Source organism: Elephantulus edwardii, unplaced genomic scaffold (genome assembly GCF_000299155.1).
Source record: "Elephantulus edwardii isolate Elephantulus edwardi_28Jun2011 unplaced genomic scaffold, EleEdw1.0 scaffold00096, whole genome shotgun sequence".
NCBI lineage: Eukaryota > Metazoa > Chordata > Mammalia > Macroscelidea > Macroscelididae > Elephantulus > Elephantulus edwardii.
The window spans coordinates 3,134,464-3,161,205 of record NW_006399846.1 but is presented as its reverse complement, the minus strand read 5'-3'; the positions used below and the strand labels follow the sequence as shown (position 1 = coordinate 3,161,205).

At 45.2% G+C, this 26,742-nt stretch overlaps 1 protein-coding gene across 1 annotated transcript in view; it reads left to right on the top strand.

The window, feature by feature from the left end:
* The first annotated feature begins 6,292 nt into the window (after positions 1 to 6,292).
* The window catches only part of NTF3 (neurotrophin 3), a 91,804-nt gene continuing 71,354 nt past the window's right edge, over positions 6,293 to 26,742 (top strand). Inside the window, exon 1 of the mRNA XM_006891291.1 lies at positions 6,293 to 6,519. Within this exon, the coding sequence (XP_006891353.1) occupies positions 6,502 to 6,519 (18 nt within the window). The 5' untranslated portion in view covers positions 6,293 to 6,501. The remainder of the gene's footprint in view (positions 6,520 to 26,742) is intronic.

The following is a 26,742-nucleotide window of genomic DNA, read 5'->3' as shown; positions in this document are numbered from 1 at the left end:
GAGACAGTGCGATTGGCACAGGACAGAGCGGAGTTTAGGGCTGTTGTACATAGGGTCGCTATGAGTCGCAGGCCACTCGACGGCACATAACAACAACAACAACAATGTGTGAGGAAAACTACTAAACTGGGACGTTTCAGAAGAAATAAGTCTTCAGGCCTATCTTCTGAGACACCGCTGGGTGGGTTTGAAATGCCAGATTTTCAGCTATTAGTCAAGCATTTAACTCTGTATGCCACTCAGGGATTCCCAAGCCTGTTGGTTTTACATAGAAAAACCAAGGAACTGGAAAGTTAAGCTACTTGCTGCAGTCATCAAGGTGGTGACAGGGCTGAGTCTCAAGTCTCTTGCTCAGTGATCATTGCCTGGATAGCACCCAATTTCAGGATTTCTCAGTGTCCTTACAAGAAAATTACAGCCTTAAGCTTCACCTAAGATTGTCCATTTTCCTTCTAAGGATCCAAAATGGTTATTAGAGTGCAGGGCTTTGTCCAGATGAAGCCAGAATGAAAAGAGTACTTGGCTAGGACCTGAAATCAGACTTTGACAGGACACTTTAACCCCTGAGGCTAGCACACTTCTAAGGAAACCTCATGCTCCACAGCTTTCAAAGTCTATAGTAATCAAACACTCCCGCATACTTGGATATATCCAAATGGAACTGTTTTCTACTTTTGACTCAACTTGATGTTCTCTAAATACAAGTGTGGAGGGTTGGAGAAAAACAACTCAGCAGATGAATGGAAGGGACACTCAGTATTTGTAAAACTGAGTCTGAGATAGGAAATGTTAATCTATGTGATGAGAGTATTTTTTGTCCAAAGATGGAATTAATGGCAGTGCCATATCTATGTCAAACCCAGGTAATAAAACTTTATGGGTTCCTCCCCATGAAATATTTTGTTTATGTCACATGAGGCTAATCTACTTTTTTTTTTCTCCTTCTTATTTTTCTTCACTTCTCTGCTTCCACCCTCTTCCCTGCCCTTTTTGTCTCCTGAGGCCTATTCCCTTTGGAAATGCATTAGTTACCTAGGAAACCTTAATGTCATTTTTTTTTATGAGTGAGGTTTGGTGCAGCATAAAGTTAATTTATAGGGTGGTTAGGAATTCGTGTCATGACTGGTGAAACAGGAGACTTTATTATGATTTCTAAATCCACCTGTGTGGTAGGAATACATACCTTTCCTCTATCATTAAGGGTAATTCCTTGCAACAATTATGAATATGTATGCTATTTCACAAAATGAGTTGATTCATTGTTGTCCAATGTAATTCATTACATTGTTCGATGTAAACTTTAGAACATAATTAGCAGTAACAACAAACCAGTAATATACCAGGCAATCTGTTAAGAGTTGAAGGACATTGTGGAATCTCTTTTTAAATGATTAGGCAGCTCTGCCTTAGAGGCAGAGAATGAATAAGAAGAGATTTTTAAATCCTTTTACTATGTTTCTAATGCTCTTTGAAGTCAACATTAAAATACTGTATTAATTCTAAACATGTCCACTGTTTCGTTCTGCTAATTCTGTCCAAGGAAAGAAAGTATTTGGGAAGTTCCATTAGGTGAGTTAAAGGGGATACACAAAAAACACAACATTCCAGAATCAGTTTATTTCCACAGAGCTCATCTACAAGTGGAATGACAGTGCTTTCAGTGTAAGGAGTGTAAGTTTGGACATTTAGATGCCTTGTTTTGTGCCAGGCACAGTGCTGAGTGTTTTGAACACAGTGAAAGCTTTAAGAGCCAGAACTCAACGGACTGCCTTCATTTTTCCAGGTCTCACAAGTCTCACCTTCTACAGGGTGTAGTTTTTCCATTGTTCTCTCTTTGCGGATAATATTTGAGTTTTCCTTCTCTGACAGCTTTCTCTGCCTTAAATGAATTTTAAAGTGTCCAAGTTTTATTGCATTTTATCAGTTTTTAGTCTTCATAATATTTCTATGACTTTGAAATTGTATTGGTCAATTAAAGATTAGCTTTCTGAGACATTCAAGAATCTGTCCAACATGATATAATAGATGGAGAAGTAAGAATTAGAGCCCAAATTTGTCTGACTGCAAATCATTGAGCTCCAGTACTCAATCTGTTACCTTATTTTTTTTTTTTCTGTTACCCTCGAAAGCAGGTTATTAAAAGTCTGGAGTCTCAGTTTCCTCAACCATCAAATGCAAGGTGGCATGCCTGGGGGTTGGTATAATTTGACCTCATATATCTTTGCTATGTTTAGAGAAATCATTTTTAGCAACAACAAAGTTATGTTTCCTCAAGTAATTTAGGGAAGACCTTGGCTTACTAAATACACAGAAAAATCACTCCATTTCTGTAGACAATTGTCCCCACTTCGAAAAACAAGAAGAATGCTTCATTCTTCTGGACATCAGGGAGCCTGTATTACTGTTGGTTAATAGAGTGCAATGAGTTCCTCTGCAGTAATGGGCAGCCTGAATCTTCTGTAAACGCTGTTGAGCTAAGGTAGCATGCAGCCTTTCCTCAAGTCTTCAGTCCCAGCCTCTGTGCACACACACCTTTTGCATTCTCTGTAGCTGTTTCAGAAATATAGACTTTCAGGCTCCATTAGCTCCCGCAGTTGTCTGGATAGGTGGAGGCAGGGATGGATGGATGGATGGATGGATGGATGGATGGATGGATGGATGGATGGAGTGAGGCAAAGAAAGCTATCTGTAGCTATTCTGTCAAATCTTGCCACAGCGCCCTCCAGCAGTAGAAAATATGACTTGCAAATAATTTAGACTGGCAAAAGTGTGGAATGCAATTTAGTCATCTGAAAGAGAAAAACAATGAGAGCACAGACATTCAAGACCTGATCCACGGGAAAAGAAACGAGTTTGGGTCTGTTTGCCACGTGTGGTCAAAGAGGACAGGGCCCTGGGAGGCCATTCGGCCCAATTCTCTAATTTCCTGGGTCAATATGTCACAATGAATTAATCACAGCCTGCTAATGCACAAGACCCCTCCTCTGCCACATGCTGAGGCATCTCTGCTCCCAACACACACACAGACTACATGCAAATGGTGCTGAGTAGATAAGTGCTGCTTTCACCAGGTTAAAGCATAATTCGTTCCAATGTCTCCATTTTATTTCTGTTCAGTTCTTTAACCACAGAGTGGTGCTATTGCAAAAGCTAAGGGTGGGCAGAAGGCACGCTCTTGGAATTTGCTGGAGAGCATTTTAAAGGGGCTTTCAGAAACTACATCTAGATTTTGTTCTCACAGATCATTTTCAGGTTTCAGGACCTTATCCCCTGAGGAGGCAGGGAGAAAAAAAAAGTTCAGCGACCTAAAAATACAATCAACAGATGGACCTTGAAAACTGGGCCATGGAGTAAACTTAGAGAGCCAATTACCTAGCTAATGATGATAGGGCTGGTTCTGGGTGGGCTCTGAGACTCAGAACTATCTGTAGGGCAAGAATTTAATAAGTCTCTTACCAGCTCTGGTCTTCCCTTTCCCCAACTATGTCACCATAGTTTCTCTTTAACACACAAACACACACAGGTCCTACTTAGAAATGCAGATTTGCGTCACCATATCCTGCAGTTTCAAAGCAACTAGACTGCATACAACAATCTTTCTCCTGACTTTCAGAAACATACCGTTCTACTCTTCTTTCTACACACCTTCCTCATTACCTGTAAAGTCTTTTGGCAGAAACAGATCAAGGAGATTAGAGAATTGCTAATCTTTAGCTAAAACAGTAAAGAAAAAGTCATGTTGCTTGTTTAGGGAAGATTATCTGAAAAGGGTTTTCCACTTTCACAAAGGAAAGTGCCAAGCTTTCCTCAGTTAAGAAATTTAAAACAATGCCTCTTTCACCTCGTCTGGTTCTTCCACCTTTCCTCTCTTCTTCCCTCAGCCTCCCCCCACCTCCAAAGGCACCGCACATATTTGGCAAGATTAAGGTGTCACCTCTCATATTACAAGGCGTGTTGACTGCACGCAAAAACAGACCCACCAGCTCAGGACAAAACGCCCCTCGAGAAGGGAACAATGCAAGTTCCCCTTGTCCCTGGGATCGCCGGAGTCCTGGCAAAACACGAGACAACCAGCCCGCGCAAGGCATCTGCAGAACAAATTGGGTCTTAAACTCCTTTCTTCTGATTTTTCAAATTTAAGTTTACCCTTCACCCTTCCCCTTCTCTCTGCACATTGCCAGTGACCTAGGAGCGCCGGCGGACCAGCCCGCACACGTTTTTAACCCGTTCCTCCTTGCAACCAGCAGCTATAGCCTTCCCTACAGTCTTCTGGTTCCGGAAAGAATTTGAAGCCCCAGCAAAGAACCCAGGGGCTAGGGTTTAAGAGCCCCTAGTACTCAGTCCAGAGGGCCTGAATCCCTCGTTTGACAGCAGCGGGAAGGGAGGGGGGCAAGTGCGGGAAGTAGGGGAGGGAGGGAGGGAGGCGGGCCAGAGCAGAGAGAGAAAACCAGAACCCCACAGTGCACGCCCAGCCGCAGCCTCCATGGTGCTGTGTGGTGAGGCGGAGGGCAAAGCTCCGCAGATGAACCTGCGCTGCCAGAGGACTTCCACCTTTTGGCCTGAGGGGAGACACTGAAGGATCCTGCCTTTCGGAGGGACTGAGGGAGGTGACGCCCCTGGGCCTTGGTGGGCGCTTCCGGCCATTTTCGATGTGGGAGCCCCCATCAACCAGGATAATGATGAGGCAGGTACAATCTATCTGGTAGCAGCCCCCAGACTGTACTTTTCCACTCCCCCTCTGCCTCGGACCCTGCCTGCAGCCTCTCTGCTTCATTTGGCCTCATCGATCAGTTTGGCAGAGTTTGGGTGCTTCTCGGTGTTTGATCAAAATCTCTGCCAATTCCAGAGAAACTGGAAGCCCTGAGCTGGGACCCTGACTTAAGACTGGAGTGGGGTGCTTGCCTATTTCGGGCACCTTGAACCGCAGGGCTGGGAGGAGATGGGCTACCCGCTCCCTCCCCCAATCGCGTGTGAGTCAAAAGGTCCTGGCAAAGAGGTGGATGAGGAGTGGCGGAGATGGCAGGGAACTAGAGATGAGGGCTCTGAGGTGACATCTGCCACGAAACTACCCTGAGTGGAGGGGCCGGCGTGGGGCGAGAGCGCCAAACGCCGCTCTCAGGCTCTGGATTTCTCGTCGCCCTCCTTACATGGTATTTCACCCCACTTCTACAGACAGTAAATAAGCGAAAACAAGATGACTTAGCTCGGTAAATTTAAAGAGGCCCTCTGAGCAAACAGGGGCTAATGGGCACCTAACATTAACAGCTACTCTTCTGCAAAGTCCAGCCCTCAAAACGAAAGCGATTGGGGCCCCCTCCCCAGATGTTTATTCTCTAGTTGAATCTACAAGTGGGGAAATGAGCGATACTCTCTGGGCTCTCCGAGGTTTGTTTGCTGCTTGCTTTCTCAGCTTCCCGCGCTGTCTCCCGCGTGCAGACCGTGGGTGCTGGGCTGGGGTTGAGCGGCAGGGCCCCAAGGTCCTCACGTGAAAGGAAGGGGCTTAAGAAGTTGGAGGCTGGGTGAAAAGGGAGGCTCTGGTCCATCCCCCACTCCCCCCACGTTCAGCTAACACACCCTCTCTACCCCGGACCCAGGCGGCCGGTCCTCCTCCCCCATCCCTCGGTGACCTGACCTTCTTTGACTGCCTGCTCTGCGCTCTCAGTCCAAGTCCCGGGAGTGGAGAGCTCGCTGGGGAGCGAGGGTCCTTGGTAGTATTCCTGCTGTGGGATGGGGGTTAGAGGGCTGGGTGAGCTTACTAGGGGGTGGGGAGAGATCTGAGGCTGGAAGAGTCTGGAGTCTGGAGGAGGGGTTTACACTTCAGATGCAACCCGCCAGGGGAGAGGGGCAAGAAAGGCCAGCCTACCCTCATTAAAAACAAGCAAAAAGCACTTAAATTAAAACCAAAAAAGATAACCTTTTTCAAGGGGAAGAACAGATAATACATACTGAACACACTAACGAATAGAATATAGTGAAAAGCCGAATATTTCGTTTTCTCCTGGGTCTCTGAAAGAGGAAATGGGGGGAATAGAACAAGTGGAGGGTGCGGTGAAGTTTACTTGGTTTTTTGTTTGTTTGAAGAGGGGCTGGAAGATGACCCTGACCCTCACTGGGGCCCCTGATCGAAGTCCTCGGGGCGCTGGGGCGCAGGCGTGCGAGGCACGCGGCAGGCCGGGCGCGGGGGCTGGCGGCGCGGTGCGGCGCGCAAGGGGTTAAGGCGCTGAGCGCAGAGCCATCTGGCCGGGTTGGCTGGTTATAACCGCGCAGATTATGTTCACGGGACTCAGAGTTGAAGGCTCCGCTCCCTACCCAACAGCTCCGCGCACGGCCCCCGCGAGAGAGAGCCGGACGCAACGACTTTCTCCCCTTTTCTTTCTTTCTTTCTTCTTCTTTTCCCCCCGTGGGGTGGTGGTGGCGGTCGGGTGGGGGACTTTGAATGACCAAGCTCGCATCCACCTTTCTCTTCATGTCGATGTCCCTGGAAACAGTCACACGGATGCCATGGTTACTTCTGCCACGGTAAGGGGAGGTGGGCGCGGAGAGTGGGAAGGTTCGGGGTGGGGGGCCACGTGTGGGGGAATTTTCTCGAGGACTCGCGTGGGGGGCCCGAGATCCGAGTCGGCCCCCAACTCTGCACCCAGCCCCACCCCCACCGTGCCGCACGCACTCACTTTCCCCAGTTTTGTGCCTGCACGAAGTTAGTGCTGGGCTCTGCAGACCTGGAGGGGCTACGACCCTCCTACACACATACACACACTCACTCACACACTCTTCACCTCTTCTCTCTCGTTCTCGGCTGCCCAGGAATCGGCCCTCAATCTGGGAAAGTGATCAGGTTTAAGGGACCTGGATTAGAAATGGGGGTGGAGGCGAGGGGAAATCGGGACGACGGAAGGACAGGAAAGGGATTTAGCAGCACTGCCTCCCCTATGTGCGTCTGCTCCGGAGAAGGTTCCCTACGCACCCAGTAACAAAAGAGGGTGGCTGACCCCGCCGGGCCGGGAGGAGGTGAGGGTGCAGCGGCCGCTTCCCTGCACGCGCCCCTCACCCTGCTCCCTTCAGCGCGGGCGCCTCCACTCACCTCCCATCCCCTGGGCCCGGGCGTGGGCTGGGGGAGGGGACGTGAGCTCCGGACCTAGACTGTCGCTCTCCAGTTTGGGGAGCTGGCACTCCTCGCCTGGCGCTCCGGTACCTGCACTTGGAGTCCCAGAGTCTCCGCGAACACTTCCCTTGGAAACGGCCCCGCGCGCCCCTCGCTGATCTGGACTTGCCCCCACCCTCTCAGCCGCTCGACTCCGGGGATCCGCGCAGATGTCGGGGCTCTGCTCGCTGCTCGCCCATTTGGGACACCGTTTGAAAGCGGCAGGCTTGCGACCCCGGCCATCCGGGAAGATTTGCTTCGCGGTTTCCGCGAGCTCGTTCTAGGAACTTGAAGGCGGAGGTGTGGGAAGGCTGGGAAAAGTCAGGCAACCAGTTAGAGCTAAGAAGACCCACCACGGACCAAACTGCCACATTGCCCCAGAGCTCTGCTCACTGGTGGATGCGCCCGATGAAATCTGGGACCCCTAGGAGCGGAAGACCCGGGCAAAGAGGTGTGTGGGCTGGCGGGGGGCGCGGGTGGGGGAGGGGCGTTCCCTGGAGTAGGTGCGCGGCTGGCAGGCGCCCCTTCTTTGCCAGACTTTGGCTGCCGCCTTCCTGGTGTAGAGCTCAGATGCATTGAGCTGAGGCCCCTGCGCGGCTCAGAGTGAAAGGGCGGTGGATTAGAAAGGATCCTCGAGTTGGATCCCTGACTCCAGGTAGAGGACCCCCTAAGCCAGACTGTGTCTGCTCGACCTCTGGCGGCGGGGAGACAGACAGGTTCAGGGCCCGAGTCTTGGAAACTCCCACGACGTAACCCTTGTGCGTGTTCGGTGCTTGCAGAACGCGGGGGTGCTCCCGTGGACTTGTTTATGTGTGTGAAAAAGGGCGGGCGCGGGATGGGGGAAAGGGGAGGGGAAAATAAAAGCGGCTGGATGTGGCTTCTGCAGTCTGATTACAGAAGTGCTGGGAGATCTGCTTTTTAAAATCTTAAAAAAAAAAAAATCTGCATTGTCCCGCTCAGCAGAACAGCACGCAAGGAAAAACAAACAAAAAAGCCCACCTAAGCTGTTTGCTCCACGTCCGTGTCAGGCTGGAAGAAAGTTGTAACTGAGAAAGAACTTTTCAATGGATTCTATTTCCTGAGACGAAGAAATTCACAGCATAGCCAGCCTGCCTCCCTCAGACCCTCGAATTCCTTGCTGGCATGGTGCACAAAGAAAGCTGAGGGGTAGAGTTCTTCAGAGGATCAAATCCTTTTGCCAACATTTGGGCTCAAGCATGAAGTTGGAAGTGAGGGAGAGATGGGGAAAAAAAGCAGGCTTCTGTAAAAGTGTTGGGGGAAAGTAGAAGGGTTGCAGTGTTTGCCGCAGGGAGAATAAGCTTTCTATTGCAGAGAGAGATTTTTGCGTTGATGAGGACGTACTGTAGCTGCAAGGAAAGGAGGTGTCTCTGGGAGAATGGGGTCTGCATTTCAGTGGAGGGAGAGCTTTGTGTTTGGTCTGGAAAGATAGGAGAGTGGTTTTGAAAGTCTGTGTGTGTGTGTGGAGGGGCAAGAGTGCAGGAGCTGCTCTCTGTGCGTGGAAGCATTATGTTTCCAAGGTGTCTGCAGATTAGACATGTGTGAGCAGCGGGCGTCGAAAGCATGTGAGGAACATAGGTGTAGTTGATGGGAAATCTGTGCCTGTGAAGGGTGTCAGAAGGAGAGGTGCAGTGTGGAGACAGATGGCTCCTGCATGCCTGTGCAGACATCCTTGGGTGGATGTGGTGTGGGAGGGTAGCGCTCTCTCTCTCTCTCTCTCTCTCTCTCTCTCTGTGTGTGTGTGTGTGTGTGAGAGAGAGAGAGACAGAGATGGAAGCAGAGAAAGGTGAATGTATGTGGAGGGCTGGACCTGAGGATTACCCAGGGAATGGAGGGGGATGCTGAGAAAGATTATCTCAAAGTGAGCAGAGTGTGAACTTTATGAGTGTGCGCTGGGAATTTTGATTGGGATGGCATTGAGGCTCCTGAGGTATTGAAAAGTGGGAATTCAAGACACTCTGAAGAGAACAGGCATTTGGAACAAAAGTGAAGTTGCTATTTTGCTTTTTGTTTTCCTCTGTTTTTTGTTTGTTTGTTTTCTCCACAGAGGAGAGAATCGAACAAGGCTTAGGAAAAAGTTTGCACCTTTAAAGAGAAGAGGCCTTGTGCACTGGTTCTGGATGAGAAAGAGAGAAGGATGTGTGTTCAAGATTGGAGTGGGTGGAGAAATAGAATTTTCATGCCCTGTAGCAGAGATGCACCTATATGTACTGTTGGGTGATGGGCTGTCTCCTCTCGTGTGACTGACTGCCTCTGAAAATCCACTGGAGGGTCAGCTATGGGTCAGTTCCAACTAGACAGTACCCAACAACAATGGGTTTCTTATTTAATAGAGTAATTCACAGGCACCAATTACTGTTGATTGTGAATGAAAAGTTAGAGAATGCCTACTGGATGCGCAGCCCAGTGCTGGTCCTGGAGCATGGCACAGTGCCCTGGAGAAAAGTCCTTTTTGGGGCTCAGCTGACTGCTACAATTTTGCCAGGAGGAATGGAGAGAGTTGCATACTGGTTGAGGTTTCTTGAAGGTCTGTCATGTAATTTCTGGGGATGTTTCTAGATCTCAGGAGTCAATAGGAAACTGACTTAACTATATCTCATTTAGTAAAATGGGCTCGTGAGGATAAACTTAATATCTGGATTTGTGTGCTGAGGAGGATGCTGTTTCTCATAGGGGTTGTGAGTTGCTGTGCTGTAGGTTAGAATGCAGGGACCCTGAACATTTGAGGATTGAGTGTGTACAGTACTCTCCTTACCAGCAGGAGCTGGAAAAGTGCAAAGTGATAGACGGAGACTGAGAATGTTTATTAATCTTTCAGATTTTCTAGTTTACAAAGAAAATGCTAAACCGAAAGCAGGCATTGTGCTCATATGTATCCCTTTATGTTTGCATATATCTCTGTGCAAGTAACTGAGGAGCTAAGAAAAAGTCAGCTAGGAGGAGAGGAAGAGTGTATACTCTAGCTCTTGTGACAGATTAATGTGGATGCATTGCAAAGGTTTTGCAGGATTTCTGTGTCTGAAGAAAGCTGAAAATTGCCTGGAAGCTCTCTAAAAATGATGTATGTAAAAGAAGGACTATAGGTTTGGGGAACATTTGGGTATTCATTTGAATGTTTCTTTATCAGAGGATAGCGAAATTGGCTGGGCTCATACCCTAAAGTAACTAGGAAGACTACAGGATCAGAGTGGGACTGAGGGTACCTACATTTTGTAATGCATGCACCTACTTCGCTGCACCAGGTGATAGAGAACCCCTATTATTAGGCTTTGATCCTGTGAGGGTATGTCTTTAAAAGGTTTTTACTTGCCTTGTAACTAGTTTGTGAAATTATAGTTGTGCCATCTTGAGGTTTTACCCATTTTGGGGGGAGAAATTTAATTCTTTAAGAGAGGAAACCAAACCACATCCTTACTGTCAAGTCACTTCTGACACATAGAGACCCTCCATTAGTTTCCAAAGCTGTTCATCTTTACCGGAGGAAAGTGCCCATCATTCTTCAGTGGAGCACCTGGTGGCTTCAAGTTAGCAATCTGACTCTTTATGTACTATGCCACCTAGAGATAGTTTATAGTTGTCAGACATTTTCGAAGCAAGGATGTAGCTACAGGTCAGAAAATCTGGTAATAAGTACTTTTGAGGACAGTGTGCTGAAGTAAATAATTCCCAACAGAGAATTCCTAGATTCTTGTCTAGTTCTTTTACTTTATAGCAATCTCAGAGTTTTCTAATCTCTTTGACCCTCAGTTTCTTTTTTTTGTAGAATGAAGTTCTAGCTAGCTAACTCCTTGCAAAAATGAATTCTTTAGATCTCTTCCCCTTTAGTGAAAGGTGATAAAAGAAATATTCTTGGTCTCTATCAGTCACAGAGTACATAGAACTTTCTATAGCTGTCTTAGTTTACTCATCCATAAAATGGAGGTAGCCAAATATAGATTATAGTTGATGGAAATCTATATCCATGAAAGGTCTTTGAACAATTCAGAAGAAAAGTGGTCCAGAAATCAATGTTGCACATTATCTGAGATAGACACTCCCCTGTTCTTTAACCACAAGGCCAAACTAATAGGATTCTGAGAACAGAGAAAACAGTAGTCAGGAGACTTTTGTAGAGCTTATGTTATGTGTTGTTATAGTTGTTGCCATCAAGTCAGAATTGACTCATAGCTGCCCCTCCAGTGGTTTTTCAGAAGCTATTAATGACATAGGAGGAGATTGCCTGTCTTTCACCCCCAGAGCAGCTGGTAGATTTGAACCACCTGCCTTTGGGTTGGCAGCATAACTCCTTACCGCTGGTTCCCAGAGTTCCCTATTATAATGAGTTGTTGTCGCTGTGTACCATGGAGTTGGAACCCACACATAGCTGACCCTCCAGTGGATTTTCAGAGGCATTTAATCCCACAAGAGGAGATTCCGTATCTTTCTCCCAGGGAGCAGCTGGTGTATTTGAACTGTGCCTTTGGGATTGCTGCACAGCTTCATAACACTAGGCCACCAGAGCTCCCCAGGCTGGGTTGCTCTTAATAGTAACCTGTTACTTAGCCTGTTTTCTCTCTAGACTGTGGTTCTTTGCAGGCTAGAACCTGCTTCCTAACCAGAGTGTATGGGCTTTGGATTGGTGTAACTTAAAATTACTCTTCCTAGAGACAAAGATGGAGGCACAGAGGGGCATGGAACCCCGTGAAACTTCCGAATCCTCCTAGAAGTTAATACATGCTGTCAACTCCTGGCTCAGAATCAGGAGGCCTTCTTTGAGTTCAGTGGCCATAAATAGGCAGAAGCTGAGCTATTTCCATGAGGCACTAAACCAATTCTGTTGCTTTTCTTGGCGAGATTGGGCCAATTAAGTTGATTGGAAGAGGTCACTGCTGATGGGTCTCACATTCCCCAGGCAGGACAGGCCAGCCGAGTTTAATTACATAACATTTCCCATCTCTGCAGTTCTACTCCCAGATGTATCAGATGTTCGGGCCTCTCCTCTTCCCCTCCACCGACAGCTAATGGAGCATATGACTTCTGCAGCCTTCCATAAACCTTTTCCTGACCATTTCCATGCTCCAGCCAGAGTAGCGGGGATGTAAATCCTCGTATTGGCTGGAAGCAAGAGAGGGGATTCAGGTGGACATAGATCTTTAAAACCCACCACCCTGTTTTAGAGCCTTACCAGCTGCTGTTTTCTTCATTAGCGAGGCAGGGAATTTCTGGCCATAGAGATGTTGAACTAATGACCGTTGCTAGGGTTTTCGATGTAGTTTTATTTAAAATTATTGAGTTTGTTGGAGAAGGACCGAATCTTCTGCAGACACTCTTGAGCTCCATGTGGTACTGCTGATAAGGGCTGTGGATCTATTTTGTGTGTGGACTCTTGGTCCGAAGTGAAAGGACCAGGGTAGCATGGGCTGCATGAACATGCTGAGAATCACATGCACACAGAAGTTGCCCTGGGTAGACAGGACACATTTGGAGAGCTTATGTTGTGGGTGGTATGTACATGGATGCTTGGCCCAGATTAAATTGCTGTGATATTGTATCTTGTGTTCGTCCTGTGTGATCAGATGAAAGACTCTTGACACTTTACCAAAATATTTTAAAAGCACCAAATCCACTGCCATTAAATCAAGTCTCTTAGTGATCCTGTGGGACTGTAGAATTGTTCTTTAGTCTTCAAGACTATAAACTACAAGAGTAGACTACTTCATCTTTTCCCTTCAGAAGTGGAATAGAAATACAAACCCCCAAAAAAGCACCCAAATCTGCTGCTGTGGAGTCAGCTCTGACTCCTGAGAACCCTCTACGTGTCAGAGTAGAACTGTCCCCCATAGGATTTTCAATAGCTGATTTTCTGGATGTTGATTGCCAGGCCTTTCTTCCAATACTAGGTGGATTCTTAACAGTCAACCTTTCTGTTAGAGACTAAATTCAAACTGTTTATCTCCCCAGGGACTGACATGGATGGGCTAGAGCATGGAGAAAAGTTAGACAGCACTTTCAGATCCTTCTTACATGGAGATATGTGAGTTCTTTAAAAAAGGATGAGTTGTCCTAGTGGTCAGCAACTGTGCTGCAATCCCAAAGGCATGTAGTTTAAATCCACCAACTGCTCCACAGGAAAAGGATGAGCAGTCTCCTGTGTGATTAACCGCCTCTGAAATGTGCTGGAGGGTCAGTTATTGGCCAATTCCAATTGCTGTGTGACTTCATAATACACAACAGCAGGGTAAATAGTACCTCATCTTTGCCTAGAGAGGTCTCTATGAAGATCGCTGCTGGACAAAAAAGACCTCAGAGAGAACTCACTTCAAAATGTGTAAGCATTATTTTACCTTATTAGACTGAGCTAGTTCACTCAGCAATGCTCTCCAGCCTCTCCCAAGTTATGTAGTATTTTTCAAAATCGTTGCTTCTAAGTGCTGTGTAGTATTCTATTGTGTGAATGTACCACAACTTCTCAATCAGTATGGTTGTAGTCAGATACTTGGGCTGTTTCCTCCAGGGACCTGAAAAGACCAGGTAATGGTGAGCATTGTCCAATGGTAATTAATCTTATAACACACAATATATGGGAATGATTGTATGAAACTTAATGAAGGAACGTGTGGGAGAAATATTAGTAGCTAAGTATAAAGAATAGATCTAACAATTTAAAAATCTAGTAAAATTTAAAAAAATGTAGGCACACATGCACATGGCTCAAGGTTTTTAGGTTTTTTTGACAATGCTTTATAACTCAGCCCATTAACCTACCTAAAAATACCTGTGGCTTGAAATGGCATGCAACCCCAGATGGTCAGAATGCATTTTAATTTGCTCTCCTCACTGGTGCTTTGGTCCCCCTTACACATTTTTAACTACATCAATGAAAGCTGACTGTAGGTCTGGGAATCCTAACGGGAAGGAATCCTCACTTGTTAATGGTGATCTAGCTGGAGAAGAACAGATTTTTGAAGTACAATTTGATGTGGTCTCTTGGGATTCCTAGCAGTATCTCCAGAGGAGACATGTTTTGAATCCCCAATCTTTTATGGGTTTATTCAGTCAGATTTTGAGAGGATTTTGGTTCTCTCACATTCTGAACCTGAACTGTAAGAGTAAAAGGTCACTTTTCTTAAGCAGAAGGAGGAAGCAGAAAGTCTGAAGACTGGGAGGTGGTAGGAGCCAGGCCGAGGACTAGCTCTTTGGTATTGTCTCTATGTCTTTAGCTTCCATTTTTAAATGAAGGGCTTGAAGAAGATATTGTGGCAGTCTCCTGCCAGTTCTACCATCTTTGGACCCTGCAGTACCCATGTCTTCCTACTCCATCAGTGCTAATATGTCTTGGTTGGAGAGTTTCTTGGCACATCTTTAGTGAGCTCGGATTTTTATCATTGGGAAACAGCTGAGTCAGAGGTAAAAAGCATGCAGAGAATTTGCCATAGTATTTTGTTTTGGCCGAGAAGGTCCCCGCACTGCCTTAGCCTGAACATTGTGTGCTAGGCCCAAAGCGGTTGGATTGGCTGCTGTGTGAATTCTTTTCAGTGTCAGAGTTTCTTTCTAAGATAAATACCCCCTTTTAAGATGATGATAAATGCCTATAATCAATGTTTGATGTTTTCTGAGTGTCAGTCATTATCCATTTACAGATGAGACAGCTGAGGTTCCCTGAGGTGAGATGATACGCCCATAGTTACACGACCAGAGGTTGATGAACTGGCTTTCCTTCCTGTGACCTTCCCCAGTCTACTTCCACCTGCCAGAGATTCTTAATCTGTTTCCTGTGTTCTGTGATGACATTCAGATGTTTCCTTTGCTCTGTGATGACATTCAGAGCCTTCTATAGAGCCTGCCACCTTACAGGATAACCTGCTCCATTGTTGGTGTTAAGGTGACGTCAAGTCAAGCCCGACTCATAGCGACCGTATGAACAGCCGACCTGAACCCTGCCCTATCCTGTGCCGTCCCTCATCATTGTTGACACACTAGAGCCCATTGCCAGAGTCATTGTGTCAGTCCATCTCATTGGGGGTCTTCCTTTCCTTCGCCGACCTTCTATCTTTCCACTAGAAAGTTCTTTTTATAATGTGCAAGACAAATGTTGAGGTTTTTCAACCACCTGCTGGCAAGCATGTGTCATATCTGTCTTAACTTCCACCTCCTCTCCCCCTTGACTTCTCCTTCTGTTGACATGAGAGGTTTCCCTTCCAGGAGAGGAGTATTGATTTAAACCACTGTTGCCTCCCTGTAAACTCTATAAAGTTGGAGGTGGACATCTGGTTTGTTCTGGGTTGGGATTTTTAATTAATATTTTTATTATTTATGTATGTTGTGTTTCATGCATATAAGTAATATTTTATACAGTCCTTCGTTTACATTATATTTAGCTCCAAAAGACATCTAGATTTGATGCACACATCCATAAGAGGTGATAGGTCCCAGAGTTCTTGAGTCCAAGGGTGAGACTTGGTCAAAATCAAAGTGAGAAAAAATTTAAATGGAGAACATAAGATCTGCCCACTCAGAAGCTAGAGCATGGTTTTCCCCTGTTAGGTGAGGAAATTGCTACAAGATAAATCTCTTGCTGGAAAATCTGGGGTAGTGGTTGCTACTAAGGACGAGGGTGTCCAGGGACTGTTAGCCAAGAAAGCTAAGTAGTTGTAGATTCCTCAGACCTGGCATTTGTCTGTTAGGTGCTGTTCTCTGGACAGTACCACAAGTCTGGAAGCCAGGAGGACCCTAGGGATGGATGTTGCCCTGTTGGAAGGATATAACGGAAAGTCTTTTTTTTTTCTCCCACCACTGATCTCTCTACTACCATTAGCTTGGATTATCTTCAGGGCAGTTAGTGAGAGAGAACTCTGTTCTCGTACTTAAAAGCACAAGCATACCTTGGAGATATTGCAGACTTTTGTTCCAGACTACCCCAATAAAGCAAATATTGCAATAAAACAACCCATACAAGTGTGGGGTTTTTTAACTTTGCAGTGCATCTAAAAGTTATATTTACACTATACTATTAAGTGTATGATATCACTGCTAAAGTTTGAAATATTGTAAAAATTAAGCAAAACATGATATAGAGACATGAGTGAGCACATTCCATTGGGAAAAAAAGGTGCTGAAAGACTTGCTTGATGCAGAGTTGTCACAACCATTGAAATTGTTTTTTTTTTAAAAAAAATGCAATGTCTGTGAAGCACCATAAACTGAAATGTGGCTGTATTTGCAGTGTGTGAACAAATGAAGAAATGCAGTGCACTAACTTGAAGCCTCTGACTTTATAGGGACTCAGAACATGTAGTTAGTTTTTCAAGACAACTTTTCAGATGCAAGGTGATTCTGTTTTCTTAATATAGGGAATATAGTTATGTTTCCCACCAATAGCAACCCTGAAGGACAGAGTAAAATAGGCCCATGAGAGGTCCAAGGCTGTAATCCTGACAGAAGTGACCGCCACATCCTTCTCCCATGGAGCAGCAGCTGGTAGGCTCCAACTGCCAACCTCTTGGCTGAAAACTAAATGCTTAATCATTGTGCCACCAGAGTTATTTTTGATGAAAATCAGGTCCCTGAAATTTACTACACCCCTCTCTATTTCTAGGTTTTAAGTCCCCAGCTTTTAAAATGTTCTTGGAACATTTAAAAATATTCTCCCCTTCTGGCTCCGTATTATTCCTCAGGGACTATGTTTTGAGTTTCCAGTCTGGGATTAGTTCCATCCTGTGTCTAGCAGACCTGTTCCTGATGGGTCACAGAGCACGTCCCTGCATCCACTGGGTTCAAGAAGAAAATGAAGCTCTGGAAAGTGACCCAGCAAGTGTGTTCCTTGATTGGGAAGGAGTCCAGCTCTCTGACACAAAGCTTCCTAACTTTATCAATTTACCACATTTCTCCCTGCAAAGGATTGTGAGTAGCCATGTGACTCCAGACAAATGACTTTCCCACCGTGGACCACTTCTGGAAAAGGAAGGATTCCAGCTCACTAGGGGACTCACTGAAGACCTATGAGTTGTCATAGTTGGGATTTTCTGAAATTCGGCTTCTCTCAGAACCTCACTGCAGCCCATGCCTGAGATTTCCAGGTATCTCTGCTCCAAAGACTTAAGTACAAGAAATGAGGGCGGGGAGGAGTGGAGGAGGAAATTAAGTTACGTGATGCCAGATAAGTTATTGAACATATGGATGAGTGCATGTTTATAAAGTGCTGAAGAAACAAGCTGGCCAGATTTGTGGCAGATCTGGGATTGGAAGTTGGATGCATTGGGAGAGGTTTGTGGGGGATAAAATTGGCTGTGGATAACTGAATTCAGTAAGCTAAATCAGAAAGATCCTGAACCATGAGCAGGGAGACCAGATTCCTCTTCCAGCTTTACCAGAGACTGTATAATTTGGGCATGTCCTTAAGGCATGGCAGTTCTCGCTTCGTTTGCTAACTAAGAGGGTTAGCTGCTACTGACTTGGATGATTCTAACATCCCTCCTGCCTCATCATGAAAAGTAAAGGGATTGGAGACTACCAGGAAAGTCTAGATGAATGGACAGAGAAGGGGATGACTTCATAGGGATTAACTGGAGAAAGAAATGTCCTCAGAATATTGTGGTAGAGACGTATATTTGTTCTTGAAGTTAAGATCACAGTGGAAGTTAGATTTTCTTGTGTGTTGTTTTGAATGCTCTCCCCTCCTTACTTTCTGATAAACTAGAACCCATCTTTCATTTCTTTACTCAACCACTTTAGAGATACCTCTCTACTTCAGGGAACCCAGGACTCCCTCTCAAGCTTCCTGCTTTATATCATTTAAGCAGCCTGTGTTTTACTTATTTAAGCATTCCTGTACCGGAAGTGGGGTAATGTGGGTAGGTGTCAGTGAGACTGGCTCGGGACAGGGCAGGCTTCAGAGCTGTTGAACATAGGGTCATTAATAGTCACCGGCAACTTAACGGCACATAACAACAACATGTTCTCACTGGCAGGCCCTGGTGGCCTAGAAGTAAAAAGCTGCACTGTCAATCCAGAGGCATGCAGTTTGAACCCACCAGCTACTCCATGAGGGGAAAAGAAATAGAAATGAATGTTCTCTTCTTGTGCCATTTACTGCCTCTAAAAACCATAGGGTCAGCTATGAGTCAGTTCTGACATGACAGTACATAACAATATGTCTCACTAGAATATGAACCCAGCAAGAAAGAATCTGGTCTTTTTCTCTTGGTGTCCTTTAACACCCTCAACTATGGCAGCCACAGAAATGTGTTGGATCAGTGAGTGCACGTGACTGGCCATCAGATGGTCCAGAGGTAATGTGAAAGTCCCGAGAACCTGAGTCCAAGAGGGCACAGACTTTGCCAATTGTAACGTGTTTTCTTCTGTGTATCTTGTCACAAGACTGGTGATGTGAATGCTCACTGTCTCCTGCCTGAGGCAGGCTGTCTGTGCTGTCTTTTGAGATCTTCCCAACTCTGTATCTTATCTTGCCTAAGTCTTCTGCACATTTGAGCTTTTTGTCACAGGAGATTTGGTAGACATGATGTACAAATCAGGACAAAGCCTCTCTTGACTCCAGAAAGCAGCTCAAGTCACAATTTTAAGCATTATTCTGTAAGCATCCTCTTGGTGCCTGCTTAGTTTTCAGATTTGATGCTGGGTGTTAGAGGAGACACACTGAGGAATCGTGTGTCCTGGGGCTCGCACGGGTGAGGTGCCATCAACATAACGGGACGGAAATAGAAGTATGAGCAGAAGGGCAAGGTGCCCAGTGAAAGTGATGGTTTTGTAATGGAGAATGATGGTGGCCTCTCTTGATACAGGGACTGCCTACTCAGTCTATGAATAACCTTCACCTCCACAGGAGAAGGTCTTTTCTCATCACTGCTGAGTTCCTGATGCCAGTCCAAAGCAGAGCAACGGGGAGACTTCTTCATGGGGAGACTTCAGGCAAGACACATGTTGAGGCCCTGTGGATTAGTAGATAGGCTCCAGTGTACCCCTGAGAGGTATCATACGGATAGTCAGTGCTGTTCTGACTTGTAACCACCATGTGAGACGGAGTAGAATTACTCCGTAGAGGTTTCTTTATGGGTGTTGATTTAGTGGAGTTGAACTGCAGACTTTTCCGTTAACAATCAAGTGCTTAGCTGCTGTGCTATCAGGTTCCTTTGCTGTTGGGTGTTGGCAAGAGCAAGTCAGTGTCAACTCATTGCAACCTTCTGTGCCAGGAAAGCTACCTTATAGGATTTTCTAAGTTGTGTGCAGCTAATGAGTGAATCTGAGCCACTAACCTTTCAATTAACAACTGAGCAATTAACCATCAAACCACCAGGGCTCCTTCTAAGTGAGGGATATTATGTTGTTGTTGTTGTTGTTAAGTGATATCAAATTGAGTATGACTCATAGCAACCCTATGAACAGCTAACCTGAACCCTACTCTGTCTTGTGCCATCCTCATAATTTCTGATGCTCTAGGCCTATTGCTGAAGTCACCATGTGAAACTATCTCACTGGGAGTCTTCCTTGCCTTCACTGACCCTCCATCTCTCCAAACACGATGTCCCCTTTCTAAGGAACAACCTCACCTAGCTTCATGTCCAAAGTAAGAAAGACGAAGCTTTGCAATCTTTACCTCCAAGGAGCCCTTCGGTTGCACTTAAGACCCATTTGTTTGTGTTTACTGTGTACCATTGAGTCAGAATCGACTCATAGCTGACCCTCCAGAGGGTTTCCGGATGTAGTTAATTGCATGGGAGGAAATGGTCAGTCTTTTTCCTGTAGAGCAGCTTGTGAATTCCAACCATGTGCTTTCAGAATTGCAGTAGGCCACCAGTAGGCCACCAGAGTGTTTTCCTAAAGCTCCTAAGTGCTACTTCTCCCTCTTGCCTTCTCTGTGCCGGTTGTAGTGTCTCTGTGGCTACTTCTGACGCAGTGACAGACTGCCATCTACTGTCCACTTCTGTCCTGTGAGTCCTTTCTAAAAGCTTAGTGAATTCTTAGGCTTTTACTTTTCTTTTACCACATTGAGTTTATAATCGTCCAGAAACCAGGAGAAATAGAAGCTGTGTCCTTACTTAGTAATTTCTTCAGGTTTGGAAGAAGGACTTAAGAAAACAAAGTGTTATCTGTTACATAGTTTAATGAAGATTTCTTCTAGGAGGGCTTCACTGCCTTTACTGATCCTGCCTAGCCACCGTTGTAGACCATGTGAATGACAGAAGGTAAAAAGTAAAGTCTTAGCTTCCAGAGAGTCCTGGGATCACCTAATTGGCTGACTAAAAGATTGGAAATGCGGGTCTACCCAAAAGTGTCATGGTGTGGAGAGGGGAGGCAGAACAAACTCCTGAAAAATCAGCTGTTTCAAACCCACGGAGCAACAGCTCCACTCTCCCACATGAGAGCCTCCTTGAGTTGAGATAGACTCAGTGGCAGCTAGTTTACTACAACTACCAGAAGCCTTCCAGTCTAGTTGGAATTACAGGGCAGATATGGAGATAAATAGACAGTAAAATGTGGTAGTACGTGTTTGGTGAATGACAGGGGTTACAAATGCTCTAGGAGTTTGAAGAAAGTAGAAGTCCTTGTAGACTGGGGATACGAGTGTGAGCAGCATGGCCTAAGCTGTGGAATGTCCTGAAACAGGACTGAAACTGAGAGTATGAGGCCTCAAGGACCATTAGTCTTAGGTGGGTTGGTCATCAGCCTTCTGAGTCATGTCAGCCTCAAGCTCCCCATCTCTCAAAGGAGGCTGGAAGTCTGGCTATTGTCTAAGGACCCTTCCATCAACATCTCTCTCGCATGAGATGTGGGAGGCGGCTTCCTGGTTTCTAGCTAGTCAGGAAGCAGTGAGTTTGAATACAAGGACAGCAGCTGGATTCTGTTCAAGGATGGACACCTTGCTTTCCAATCTTGACAGCACCTCGTCCATTGACAGTGAGGACTTCCCCAGAGGCATTGAGGCTGCTGTGTCGCTTCCCCCAGGCTACATCTTTGCATCTCTCTCTCTTCTGAACTTTCAAAAGTGAACATAGTGCTTGAGTCTAAGATGATTTCCACAAACAAAGAGATTACTTGAACATCTTAATGATGCTTCTAGCTTGAGTCTCAGGTCCCTTCAGATTAGAATCCAGTCTACAGTTTCTTTTATGAAGATCTTAGGTCTTATTTCACTTCTTTCTTTTAATATTTGAGACATTTTGGTGAATTTGGAGTGAATTAAGAAGAGAGTAGGTTTTACATGGCTCACCCTCTCATTTCATTATCTCTCATTCTTAGAACTTAAATCATTGCCAAGAAAATCTCCAGTGTGTTTATGTCATATTCTTGTCTTTAGATATGTGTGTATGTGCATGCGTGGCTGCACACACGTGTGTGTTGGAGAGAAAGGAAGAACATGAGAAAGATAATTTTAGATTGTGGTCTATTAGCATGTCTAGGAAATCAAGTAGAATCAGGGTTGGGTTACTGGCAGAGAGACCTCAGCTCTTCACTTTAATCCTCTGACATTTCCCATTTTTTTTTGGCTCTTGCATGAATCAGGAATATCTCTTCCCACTCCCCCTTCAGTGTTTACATCTCCTTTAGGGGCTGATGTATAAAGTTACCGTCTGTCTGTAGCGAGTCTCCTGAGTTCTTTGGGGCATGGCATGACAGAGGCTCAGTTAAGGATAGAGCCTTTCGTAGTGGTCAGGTTTTGAGTTAGAAAAAGATTGGAGTGGGATTCCCGTTGTTTATTATGTGTCTTCCTTGGGCTTGATGATGCTTGTTGTCCGAGAGGAGAGAGTGAGCAGTGATGAGGGGGGAGAGAGAGAGAGAGAGATGGAAATTCTTCCAAGGCCAAGCAATATGAAGAGAGAGAATTGAAACTCAAACTCAATGTTGTCAAGTCAATAGTGTCACATAGCAGACCCTCCAGTTGTTTTCAGAGGCTGTATATTGCACAGGAGGTGATTACTCATCCTTCTGCAGAGCTGCTGGTGGCTTGGAACAGGCTGCCTCTAGGTTAGTGGCATAACTCTCTAGGCTGTTCTGTCCCTAGAGGCTTATAAAATACAGTCAAACAGCTTCACAAAATGGCCTGGAAATGCTAGGATGGCTTGTACTGTCATTTAAAATCATTGGTCAGGTTAGGAGAAATGAAGAGACTTCCAGAAGGGGCAGTGAGGAGAAAGACTAAGATGAGAGAAAGTGGAGTATGTTTAAAGACCTGAAGGAAGCCCAGGGTTTGTGGAGCGCGGAGAGGAAGGGTGAGAATAAGGTGGGATGAGGCAGGCAGGGCCCAACAAAGATCCTATTCCTTACCCAAGGGAGATAGGGTAATGCTGAGGACTTAGGAATAAGGGAAAATCAGACTTTTGCTTTCAAAAAGATCATTCACACTGCAGTGTGGACAACTTCACAAATAACTCTTCAGTGAAAAAAAAAAGGATGGATGATTTAACTGATGAAGGAATGAATGAATGAAACACATGAGGAGAGGAGTTCCTCTGAGAGAGCGAATTCAAGCCTGTGAATTTACAGCCACTGTCCATTGATTAGAGTGACTCTGGCTGTAGGAACAGGAGTATGAAAACAGTAAAGCCTAATGTTTCTACTGGAGAGCTTTTGTGGGATCACAGTGAAATGTGTACAGATGCAAAGGTGGGGAGATCAGCTGATGAGGTTCCATGTTTCTGAACTCCTGAACTCTCCTCGTGGGTGATTCCTTTGGAGTAAAGTGGGGAGATGTGTCTCATATTCTCTTTTAAAAAAAAATTACTGAAAGTTTACAGAGACTTTGGATTTCTATTCATACATTGTTGCATATTTTCCTCCTTGCCCACCCTGCCCCCCAGTTCGCTTTTCTCTTTGAGAAGAAGTAAAAAAATTCTTTCATTGTTACTCATCGTCACTTTACTATGCAGCTCTTATTCTGGACTCCTGTGATGACAATAATACCTAATCACAAATCCCTTTTAAACAGTTCTCTCCCTCATCGGTTTCAATGCAGTATACGTTATTTATCCCCTCTTTTCTTAGTTTTCCCCAACCCTGATGTCAGTCCCATTTTACAACAGTGGCACTATGCAGTTTTTGTCCTTTTGTGACTGAGATATTTCACTCAGCATAATGTTCTCCAGAGTCACCCATTTTGTATAATGTTTCATGAGTTCCTTGTTTTTCGATGCAGCATAGTATTCCAGCGTGTGAGTGTACCACAGCTTCTCTATCCATTCGTTTGTCGATTAACTTGATAATTACCAAATGTTATAGGGTCTCTTTTGCCAGTAGTGGAGCTATGTAAAGTTTCTTACAAGGCCCCATTGTTTAACATATATAAAGAGGTATGTGTGAGAATGACTCAGCAGACGCTGGGATGCTATCCAGGAATCCAGAAACTGAGAACTGAAGATGAGCCTTGGTGAAGCCACAGTGACCCAAAGAGAGGTTTTGAGTGTCATTTTAAAGATCTGCTTTACAGAGACTTTCTCATGTTCTAGTTAACTTGTGACTTTGTGCCTTATTAGCAGTGGTTGTTCAGGTTGGAAATCTCTAGGGCAGAGACCTGGGCATCTCTGTTTTTTAAAAGTTGTTCAAGTGTTACCAGTGAGTGCAGCCAAGGTTGAGAAACACTAGTTAAGAGTACTCACCCACTTGCACCCCTCCCTGCATCCCTGCAGCTTCTCCGCAGCATCTGTCAGATGCTTATCCTTGGTGTCACTGTGAGAATTCTCTTAGTTTAGAAAGCTCAGATAATTTTGACCAAGACACCACTCCTTGATCCATCCAGCACTTTCCTTTCAAAGCAAGAGAGCAGATCATAGGCCCTCAGATTACAGTGACTCACTGTGAAGGACATCATGCCTGGAAGGGTGGAGGGATAGCGCAAGAGAAGACAAACTTGGATAAGATAGATTGATACAGTAAGGAGGGCAAGGAGGATAGGTGTGTCTAAGTGAGAAGGCGCAGGATAGGGCAGGCTTCAGAGCTGCTGTTTATAGTGTCAGTTATGAGTCACAGGCAACTTGACAGCATATAACAACAACAACTGTATCCTGGAGGAAGCATGGAGGAGAATTGATGCTGGAGGCAAAGTAGGGTGGAGAAGGGAAGGTAGACCAGCAGTAATAGGGCAGTAACTACGCTCAGGTGTGTCTGTATGTGTCATCTCACTGAGTTTCAACAACTCCCTCGGACAGATATTATTAGACCAGCCTGATTGAGTACTCAGTTTTTATAAGACATTCTAAATGCAAAGTGGTTTGTGGTCTCTGGATGATCAGATTTCCTACACTGGTTCTCTCTGGGAATTTGTATACCAGCTTTCCTCTAGGATTAGCTATGGATTGAGACTGCTCATTTCTGACACTGTTGGCTGAGAAGAAAGCACCTTTCTTCCCTCTCTGTTCCATGGAATCTCATCCTGGGCACTGGTCTTTCAAGCATCGCAAAACTGAGAACATGCTTTAACTAACTTGAGAGAAAGCTGAAGTTCTCTTCCTTTCTAATTTGCTATTAGAAAGACAAGGCTTACTGAGTGGCAGGAGGGTACTAAGAAGCAAAGATTCAAACTTAACCTAGTTACTGTCAAGTCAGAACCAACTCATAGTTGACCTTCCAGCTGGTTTCTGGCCGACTGAAATAGCACGAGTAGAGAATGCCTGTCTTTCTCCTACAAGACTGCTGGGGCCTTGAGCCACCAGGAGGTGTCTGCCACCTTTGAGTTAGCCCTACAGCCCTGTCCCAATTATGACACCAGAATTATCTAAGGCTAAAACTGTTATTATGTACTGTTGAGTTGGGACTGATTCATAGCTGACACTCTGGTGGGTTTGCAGAGGCAGTAAATCCCACAGGAGGAGATTAGAAATCTAATAAGTAAGATGTGACAAAGTAAGGCCTGAAATAGTTGAGCTTCTAATAATTTCATTCCGAATTGGAAAGCATAGAATCATTGCAATTCATGGGTTTCTCATCTGCCGTAGCAAAACACATTACAGTGGATGCTATCAGGCTTGTTGGAGCCAGATGTCTAGCACTCATGGCTCAGTGCTTACTTCCTTAAGAGTTTTGGATTTGGGGCTCTCTGGACTTTCAAGTGGCCTAAGTATAGGCTGAGGACTCTAATGCAAATGGAATAAGCCACGCTGACTATACGTGTGGAGATATAGAGAAAGGGCAGGTGTGGGGGGCAGCTATACTCTCTCCAAATTGCACTGAATTGCAGCATCGGCAATGAGGCCAAGGACATGTATCATCCTGTACAAAGGACTAAATGGATTGCAAACTTCAAGCAGGCAATCCCTACAAATAGCAGAAGAGGCAGAGCAAGTCCTTCTTAGATACACATACAGTGTTAAGAAATATTAAATACATTGACATTTTTTTCTCTCTCTCATTGCCATTGAGTCAGAACCAGTTCATAGCTGACCTCCAACAGGTTTCTCAGGCTTACATTGCACAGGAAGAGAGGGCCCAAGAGGCATGGTCTTTGCATTTACAGTGCAGCTCCCCAGGGACTGTGCCACCAAAAGTCCCTTCATGTTCACGGTAGGAGGAGTTAAGAGAGGGCCTCCAGCAATTCCTCTGTAGTACCGTTATATTAAGAAGTTTAAGGAGAAAAAGCCCCTCAGGTTATTTCTACTTTAGAACGAATGGTAGAAGAATCTGAACCTCATTGCAGTGAGCTGGATAAAGACAACAGTTAAAACCAAGAAGGTCGAGGTTCTATTTCCACTTATGTCAATCACTAATAACCACAGTCTCTTTGTAGTTTCGTTTCTTCTTTTTAAAACTGAGGTGATAAACTCTACCTACTTGACACAAGAGAATGCATGAAGAAATGATTTGTAAGCTCTAACTTATTTTACTTATTACACTTTAGATGTATGCTATGGTTTAAGTGGATGCATTTTTATGCCAAGAGCACATTGCTTTGTTTGGAAGATGATTGTCCCCCAAGTGAGGCTGGGAAAATGTTCCTATAGAATATAAACTAAACTAATTGTTATTGTCCAGCGAGTTCCAATTTATGGTGACTCTATGTGTCAGAGCGAGACTGTGCTCCATAGGTTTCAGTAGATGATCTTGGAAAGTTGGTTGCCCACCAGTCTTTTGAGGTGCCTCAGGGTGGACTCAACATCTAGTCTTTCACTTAGCAGCGAAGAGTTGTTCATACAGCCCAGGAGTCCATTGCAGTACCTGTTGTGATTGTTGGATATTGAGTTGATTCCAACTCATAGCAATGTAATGTGACTGTAACCTTCATGGAAATGGCACTCTGGTGGCCCAGTAAGCAAGGAGTTGTGCTACCAGCTCTCAGGCACATAGTTTGAATCCACAAGCTTCTCTACAGGAGAAAGATGGACAGATTGCTCCCATGCTATTTATAACTTCTGAAAAAAACCTGATGACGTGTCAGCTGTGAGTCATTTCTGACTTGAGGGTCCATAACCATTTTTGTGGAAGCAGACCATTAGTTTCCCTAAACCTTTGAGAGTTTGGAAGGGACTCGTTAGTGGTACCATAAGAAATGTGAAGAATTTCTATCGCTGTGGTATGAAAAAACAAAAATATCTTTTTAAGTAATATTTGTGTATGTTTCAGCATAGTAAGAAGGCTTTAGACTGCAGTTTGTTTGCCATTCC